The sequence below is a fragment of the Nematolebias whitei genome, chromosome 8, assembly GCF_014905685.2.
Source record: "Nematolebias whitei isolate Nwh7 chromosome 8, NemWhi1, whole genome shotgun sequence".
Taxonomy (NCBI): Eukaryota; Metazoa; Chordata; class Actinopteri; order Cyprinodontiformes; family Rivulidae; genus Nematolebias; species Nematolebias whitei.
The window spans coordinates 51,396,780-51,405,791 of NC_056505.1; the positions used below are offsets into that span (position 1 = coordinate 51,396,780).

Sequence of the window (9,012 nt, forward strand, 5' to 3'; positions counted from 1 at the left end):
AATTTTCTTGTGAGTTTTGTGCCTGATGGCTGACACCTCGACAACACTGTCATTCAGAATGAAACACGGAGGAGTTCGGAAACAACTGTTTATTTACAAGCTTCCTGCTCTGCTGATAGTGCAAATATTACACACAGATGACACAAGAAATACTGTAAATTTGAACCTAAACACAAGAACATCATTTTTATAATAAAAATTGCCAGAAAAAAAATACATGGTAGTTGGATCACACTGCCACAGCGGGGAGACTAATATCTACAGAAGCTAAATGTAAAAGAAATGTGACGTATTCACTCGACAGCTGGTCTTATGCCCTTCTGCCTCAGAGAGGTGTGGTCGGAGTGGAGGGGGTGGTGGGCACAGAGACCGGGTGCAGCCCCAGGTCCAGGGATGCAGTCTCATCCAGGGGCGGTGGGCTCTTCTTCTGGGCCTCCAGCTTCTCTATTAGCTGACTGTGTAAGTCCTTCAGCGGTTCGCTGCACTGTGGTCACAGAAACACAAACGTTCAGCAAATATGCTGCTGCATCAAAGAGAAAAATGAACTAAAGTGTCTTTTTTGGGGTTGTCTTTCAAAATATATTCTCATGAACACAGCACTGTCTCAAACGTTTTCATCCACATGTTCTACACCAGGGCTTCTCAAACTTTTGTGGGTTCAGGAACCCCATACATGGGAGAAGAGTTTCAGGGACCCCCTCATAACCCTCATGTTTATTAAATAATTTTCTTCAATTTGTCTCTTTAATGCAATGGAAATATTTGTGTAACAAATACTTAAGATCTGTTCTTTAATAGTGTTAATACAATTTTATACTTTTAAACATGGGGTATTTTTCATTCAAGATACACCTAATAAACAAAATTTTTAATTTCAACTTCCAAAAAGTACAGTTTTGAGAAAATTAATAGTATCAATCTTGAGGACCATACCCCAAGATAGACGTGAATTAATTTCTTAAAAACGTTCCCGTTGTCATGATCAGCGATCTCTGCTTGCCCCATTCTGCTTAAGTCTCTGCCCCTTTATGCCATCATTACTTCCTCTGTCCCCTACCTCACTCACAGCCCCTCGTGTCATGTTTGCTGCACCTCTTTGTCATATGTTGTTTTTCCCTGCCTCTTCATGTCATGTTTTCTTCTGTCATTAAGCCACGCCCCTGTCTGCACATTCAGCTCATCAGCCCTGATTCACTGCACCTGTTTTTGGCCTTATTTAAGAGCTCCACTTTCATTTGTCCAGTGCCAGATTATTACACCACTCATGGTCCCTGATTTTCCAGACATCATAGCTTTCTTGTTTCATGCCTGAACCTTAAGCATTGTTATTGGATTTTCGACCTCATGCCTTGCCTTCTGGATTTCCCATTTTTGCCTGCTCCTCATCTGGTTCTGCTCTGCCTCTCTGATCACGGTAATGACTCTTGCTCTCCCTTGACTACTCTTTTGGATCACGACTCGGCCCTGTTCTTGCTTCTCTGCTTCATAGTGCTTGACCCCTGCTACGTTCATCGGACCACGCCTCTAGATTCCACCTGCCACGTACAGACTGAGAAGATTGGACTCCTGCCTTGGACCCTGACTCCAGCAACCAGCAGCATAATAAATAAAAACTGTTCTTGTTTTGAACAGGACAGGAGCAGGAGTCATGTTACCAGGACCAGGAGTGGGACAGGACAGGATTATTTTTTTTTACTCTGGACCAGGATTGGGACAGGACAGGATTTTTTCTGTGGGACCAGAACAGGACAGGAGTGAAAATCAACTCCTGTGTCATCCTCTATTGTGGCAGACCCCACGGCCTCCACGTCGCCTGCTGCAGATCTGGCCCCATCTCGAGGTCTTGGAGGGTCACCCGGCCTTTTTCCCTGGACATTGCTAATTGTCGGACAACCTCCTGGCCACCCACTCAAGCCCTGTAACAGCTCTGGACGGCCATTCTGGTTACCAATCTATTTCATACCCTCCTCCAAGACCTCTTCCACCCACCCAGTTCTTTTCTGCATTGCCCCACTGTTCACAGCATTAAAGGCCTCCCTCTGCATCGGTCTTCCCACCAGTTCATCTTTTTAAAATTTGAACTGGTGGCTCTCACTCCACCTGCCTGCAAAGACCTGTTACTGCAATTGGATCCTGAGTCTCCCCAGCAGCTGGAAATCAACCAATAAAACTGTTTCTTTGTTTTATCATTCTTGTTGTCTGGCTGAGTTTGAATCCTAAAACCTTGCTTCGTGACACCTGTGTTGTTTATCGTATTTTGCGCTTCATGCACAGACCTGTTCAATTGTTCAGCGATAATGGAAAATGCACGGAGAATTTCTTAAGATGCAACTTTCATGTTAAAAGCAATCGGCTGTCGAGGAGGAAACAGCTGCTTGTAAGCTGCATCAACATGCGTCGATGGTCAGAAGTGGAGACGCAAAAGCAGTCAAGTCTGGTACGTTTTAATAAAAAAGTTTAAAAAAAATTCTGTGTGACATCTTTCCGTGTTTGTAAATATGCATTTAAATACCGGGATCTCATTTTAAAGTCTCATCCGAATGCATGAAACGGAGCAGAAGAGACAACAAACCGGAGAGGTTCTTTCCCCTCCCCTTCCGTCATGAGCTCACCGATGGAGAAGTGATGTCAGATTTATTTTTAAAGCAGCCAGTCAGTCAGTCAGTCAAGACTGATAATAATTTAAATAAAAGTTTTAAAAAAATCTTTTTGTGTACGGTAAATATGTGTTTAAATACCAATATGTAATTTAGGCTCCGCACAGAAAGGAGGAGACAACAGGAGGGAGGGGGCTGTTCCCCTTTCTATTCTCCTTCGCCTCATATGAGCTCTGCTGAGGAGAATGGTCAAATTTATTTAGAAAGTACATTTAAAAACAGCAGTTAACAAAAACGTTTACCAATAAAAATTAATGGCACTAATTTAATGAATATTTACCACATATTAACCGCTACTATTTGACTTCCAGTCACATGACCTCGATAAGACTTCTTGGTAAAATCATTTTTAAATAATTTCAGTTACGTAGGTGTTTGGCACTGTTCTGTCCATGGATACTCGTGATGATCTTGCAGTCTAAACGTGTGTTGAAAGCAAGCTATATTCTGTGAAACGCCACCTGCTGGCTGATTCTTGCACTACATCAAGAACGCTGCACAGAGCTGGCTGGGCACAGATTCCGACGATGAACGGTGGATGCCCGTGGCTAAATAACTGGAGCATCTTATTTATGTACAAATTATGATTTGTCTTATATTTAATGAGTGCGGCTTAGAGACAGGTGTGCTTTAAAGCCTGAGAATTACAGTAATACTGACTGGGAGTTGTGTCGCTCCAAATCCAAAGACATAATGAACACATTTCGGGCCTGGTGTCTACTGAGGGACAGAAGGAAAGAATTTCAAATGGTCACACCAGGCTAAATCCTTTATCATTTATATAAAATGATTCAAGATGTCTGAGGCAACTTTGACTATTCTGAGAGAAAATTTGTTCCCAATTTTTTTTCATAGGTTCAAAATTTACGAGACAAGAACCTGCAAGAAACAGACAACCCCCACCAAAGACTAGAGACTTCCTTGTGAATGCCGTTCACAAACTAGTCACCAACCAAGCAGCCAAGTGACAAACTATTGAAAGGCAAAGCAGCGGTAAAAAGGAGCAGACATGCTGATTATACTGTGCACAGCCCTACAAGTCCGTCTTAAAGCATGAGCTGAGAGTTGAAACCACACCAACCTGTTTGGGAGGTTCAAGAGTCTTCATCAAAGTCTCCATATATGAGGGCAGAACTTTGTGGTGCAGATGCAGCAACATGCGCAGGATGTGTCTGTGGACGTTTTCTTTACTGAAAGACATTCAAATACAGCAACAGGACTAAGATGGTGGAATTCAATATAAACATAAGTGGTGCACCGATGTCCCTCGTCACTAAGAGATTTTAACAATGAATGTTTGAACAAGGAATGCAAGTAAACCTTAATGTTTTTGGTGCAAGATATACAAGCGGGTTGGAATTACACAGAACAGTGGTAATATTTTTTTTTTTTTAAAGTGACAGATCCTGGTGAGCTGAAGGAGCAATTTCATCCACCACCAGAAACAATAGTGGAGCCATGGGGTGGCCACTGGTGATGGCCTTGGCCACCTTAAATACATTTTCAGCCACCCCAATTGTTTGAGGAAATTATTATTTTAAACAAAATAAAAACTAGAAAGCATAGTTTCCTCAAATGATAGGGTGGCTGGTTTACATAAATACATATATAGTGGTGGCCATTTTGTATTTTGAGTTAGCAACCCAATTTTTGACAGTGACCTTTCTTACGCCTAGATCCAGCTAAGTGGAAGTTGGTACCTCACTTACAGTGCTGCTTGAAAGTTTTATTGAGGAAAATTGTCCAATCTTAAAGTTCCAGTATACTCGCGTGGACCTTTTTTCTTGCGGACTCGACGCGCACTGTCCGCAGAGGGTTGAGACTTCATACTCGAGCATACATTCTCGCGCCAAATTCATGTCGTCATTGCCTTAATTTCATCATTTCCTTCATTCATTTAGTCATGTTGTCAATAGATGATGAGGAAGGAGATTGTTTGCTTCTTATTAGCTTAAAAAAACAAAAGAAAAGAAGGTGGTATATAAAGCCATTAAACCAGACCAGGGATGAAGAAGGGGAATTTAATACACTGGTTAAGGACTTGAAGACGATGGACAGCGAGAAATATTTTGAATATTTTCAAATGGATTCGAGCAAGTTTGATGAGCTGGTAGAACACTTGGTCCCATTTCTTCAACACCAGGGCAGCCACCGCTGCACAGAGAGTGGCGGTCACGCTGCGCATCCTTGTGACTGGTTGCTCGGAACAGAGTGTAGCTGCCAGTTATCGCCTGAACACAACTGTCAACTGTGTCACGAATAATGTTGGAGTTGAGTCATGGAATAAACGAATATATTTCTCTGATTTGTATTGATGACTACTAGGGAAGGCAGCAGTGGAGGAACTAGTAGTTTATAATAACAGTAATAACAGATAACAGTTGAGACTTCTAGCTGATTAAATTAATTAAAAACTATGGTTAAATGTCTAATCTTCATTACAGTGACAGTGTTTCCCCTAAATAACGTGCCATGGAGGTGCGCTCTTCTCGTTTGTGATTTTTTGTGAGTGTGTGTGTGGGGGGGCTGGAACGGAGACTCATCCTACGCTGCGCAGCGCGTTGTTTAAACCAACAGTTTTGGGGGACACAGCCGCGTGCCGTTTGTACTGACAACTAAAAAAGTTAAATCTGCTCCACTGGACATTCAAAAAACCCAAAACAAAACAAAGCAAAACAATAAAAAATGTAGAAACGTTTCATCTCTCATCCTGAGGACTTCCTCAGTCTGAGGTGCTGTATTCAGCTCAGTCTCTTAAATAGCACCTTCTCAGAGTGGATCAACCAGTTTTGCTGCTGACAACCAAAACCAGCTGATCACATGCTCAAGAAGGACCATCAGCCTAACAATGGATCATTAGCACCTGATGGCTGTTTACTGTTCACAGAGGGCTGAGTGATACTAGCAATCACAGCATTGTAAGAGGGGGACAATTGAACCCGGAGGCTCCACCCCTGTTTAATGATGGACGGTTTCTTTTCACAAAGATGGCCTCCTTTACTCCTCTCTCAAACCATCGTTCCTCTCTGTCCAGGATGTGAACATCTTCATCCCTGAAAGAGTGACCGCTGGCCTGGAGATGAGTGTAGACCGCAGAGTCCTGGCCTGATGATGTTGATCTTCTGTGCTGGTCCATCCTTTTGGCCAGTGGCTGTTTTGTTTCCCTGATGTAAGACTGATCACCCTCCTGACACTGAACAACATACACAATATTACTCTGTTTGTGCCGGGGGACTGGATCTTTGGGATGAACCAGTCTTTAATGTATTTTGGGGTTTAAAAGCCACTGGGACGTTATGTTTAGAAAATAAACGTCTCAGTTTCTCTGATACTCCCTCAACATATGGAATGACCACTGGTCTGGGTCTGGGTTCCTCCTTCTCACCTGTTGGCTGACTGGAGTCCTGTTTGGGTTTCTTCTCTGCTTTCAGGAAGGCCCAGTTAGGATATCCACATTGCTCTAGAGCCTGTCTTGTGTGGGATTTCTCCTTCTGCCTGGCTCCTGAGCTAGTGGGGACGCTGTCTGCTCTGTGGTACAGAGTCCTGATGACTCCTAACTTGTGCTCCAAAGGGTGATGGGAGTCAAACTGCAAATACTGGTCTGTGTGGGTGGGTTTGCGGTACACCTCGGTTTGCAAATGTCCTTTATCAGAGACTGAGACCTCACAGTCCAAGAAAGCCAACCTGCCATTTTTTACATCTTCTCGTGTGAACTTGATGTATTTATCCACAGAGTTGATGTGGTCAGTAAAATGTTGGACTTCCTGAGATTTGATTTTAACCCAGGTGTCGTCAACATACCTGAACCAATGACTTGGTGGTGTCCCTGAAAAGGACGTCAAGGCTCTCTTTTCTACCTCCTCCATGTACAGGTTGGCAACAATAGGAGAAACTGGAGACCCCATAGCACACCCATGTTTCTGCCTATAATATTGCTCCCCATATGTGAAGTAGGTTGACTGCAGGCACAGTTTCAAGAGTTGACACAGTTGTTCTGTGGAAAGCGTGGTCCTTCTGCTCAGAGTGGTGTCTGATTTTAATTTTAAACTGACCACCTCTACTGCATCATCAACAGGAATGCACGTAAAGAGTGATGTGACATTTTCTAAGACGTTTATTTTCTAAACATAACGTCCCAGTGGCTTTTAAACCCCAAAATACATTACGACAAAGACTGGTTCATCCCAAAGATCCAGTCCCCCGGCACAAACAGAGTAATATTGTGTATGTTGTTCAGTGTCAGGAAGGTGATCAGTCTTACATCGGGGAAACTAAACAGCCACTGGCCAAAAGGATGGCCCAGCACAGAAGATCAACACCATCAGGCCAGGACTCTGAGGTCTACACTCATCTCCAGGTCAGAGGTCACTCTTTCAAGGATGAAGATGTTCACATCCTGGACAGAGAGGAACGATGGTTTGAGAGAGGAGTAAAGGAGGCCATCTTTGTGAAAAGAAACCGTCCATCATTAAACAGGGGTGGAGCCTCCGGGTTCAATTGTCCCCCTCTTACAATGCTGTGATTGCTAGTATCACTCAGCCCTCTGTGAACAGTAAACAGCCATCAGGTGCTAATGATCCATTGTTAGGCTGATGGTCCTTCTTGAGCATGTGATCAGCTGGTTTTGGTTGTCAGCAGCAAAACTGGTTGATCCACTCTGAGAAGGTGCTATTTAAGAGACTGAGCTGAATACAGCACCTCAGACTGAGGAAGTCCTCAGGATGAGAGATGAAACGTTTCTATATATTTTTGCTTTGTTTTGTTTTTTTTTTGTTTGTTTTTTTGAATGTCCAGAGGACCAGATTGAACTTTTTTGGATGCTCTCCAAAAACTCCAAAAGAACATTGCTGCTCGTCTGCAGTTTGATAAAGATCATGTGGACAAACCAGAAGACTGTTGAAGAATGTTTTGTGGACGATGAGACCAAAATAGAACTTTTGGGTTTAAATGAAAAGTGTTAAGTTTAGAGAAAGGAAAACTGCATTCCTGCAAAACAACCTAATAGTGAAACATCTGTGAAACGTAGTGGTGGTAGTACGGTTTGGGTCTGGGCCAGGACGGCTCGCCATCATTGGTGGAACAATGAGTTCTGAATTCTATCAGATAATTCTAAAGGAAAATGTCAGGACATCTGTCAATGAACTGAATCTCAAGAGAAGGTGGGTCATGCAGCAACAATGACCCTCAGCACACAAGTGGTTCTACCAAAGGGTTCTCGTTATCTATTTTTAGATTCGTGTGAAAATCTGATGATGCTTTAGGTCCTATTTCTGTAGAAATATAGACAATTCTTAAAGCTTCACAAACTTTCAAGCACCACTGTATGTTTCAAGTTATCATGCTCACAACATGCACTGAAGGACAGATGAAGAGAGAGAGGGCATTGTCCCCTCTTCGCTCTGCGACAGTGGGACAATAACTTGTACACAGAATTAGTTCAGATAGTTTTTGTAGTTTTTGCAGCACAGTAAAATTCAGCCTCCCTTATTGCTGAGCAGTCACTGGAATTACACATTAAACAGTATGAAATGAACCCACCTGGAGAAGGAAGTGAGAAGGAAACCATCAAAGACAAAAGAACAAAAGTCCTCTGATCCAAACTCATCTGAGAGCAGTGTGAGGTGTCCGGTCAGCAGGTGCAGGAAGATGTCTCCAAAAGACATGTCATTGTAGGTGTCCACTGCAGGAAAACAGAAACAAACAAATATCTGATTTCATACAGAGTCTCTAGACCGTACTGCCATTTACATGTGAAACAAAACTTAACACCAAAACAAAAATAAATCAGCTGTTTGCCTTAAATTTCAGGAGAACACCACAATGAAACATTTGTTTTGCTATAAAAATTAGACTTACTGAAGTCACAGTAAAATTATATAAAGATTTTTTTTCACAATTGCTAGTCAAAGGTTGCCACTAGGCCTGTCGCAATAAACATTAAATCAATTAATCACATAATAAATGAAAATTATCAAACTCATTTTTTTAATCGGCCTTGGAATCAGTTGTTGGAATCAGCCTTCCCACCATCACAGACATCTACACCTCCAGATGCAGGAAGAGGGCCACCTGCATCATGAAGGACCCCACTCACCCAGCACACACACTTTTTGCCCCACTCCCCTCAGGAAGGAGGTTGAGGAGCATTAAGTGTAGAACCACTAGACTGAGGAACAGCTTCTACCCTGAGGCTGTTAGACTCATGAATCTCTAACTAGAATAATCACTGTGAAAAACCATATCATGTTGCTGCTGATCTGTTTCATGTTGCTGCTGATCTGTTTCATGTTGCTGCTGATCTGTTTCATTGTTGATGTGTTCATGCGTGCACATCTGCTCACAGACTCATGTTCAT

General features: G+C 42.7%; 1 protein-coding gene across 1 annotated transcript; it reads right to left on the bottom strand.

The window, feature by feature from the left end:
- Window positions 1–239: 239 nt before the first annotated feature.
- LOC119413593 (negative elongation factor B) lies at window positions 240–8,337 on the bottom strand (the record flags this gene model as incomplete). Its single annotated transcript, XM_037680652.1, is given in 3 exon segments — window positions 240–484; window positions 3,739–3,847; window positions 8,196–8,337. Coding segments are annotated over 3 exon segments (410 nt in total), but the record flags the coding sequence as incomplete, so codon positions are not given.
- Between the last annotated feature and the right edge of the window lie 675 nt (window positions 8,338–9,012).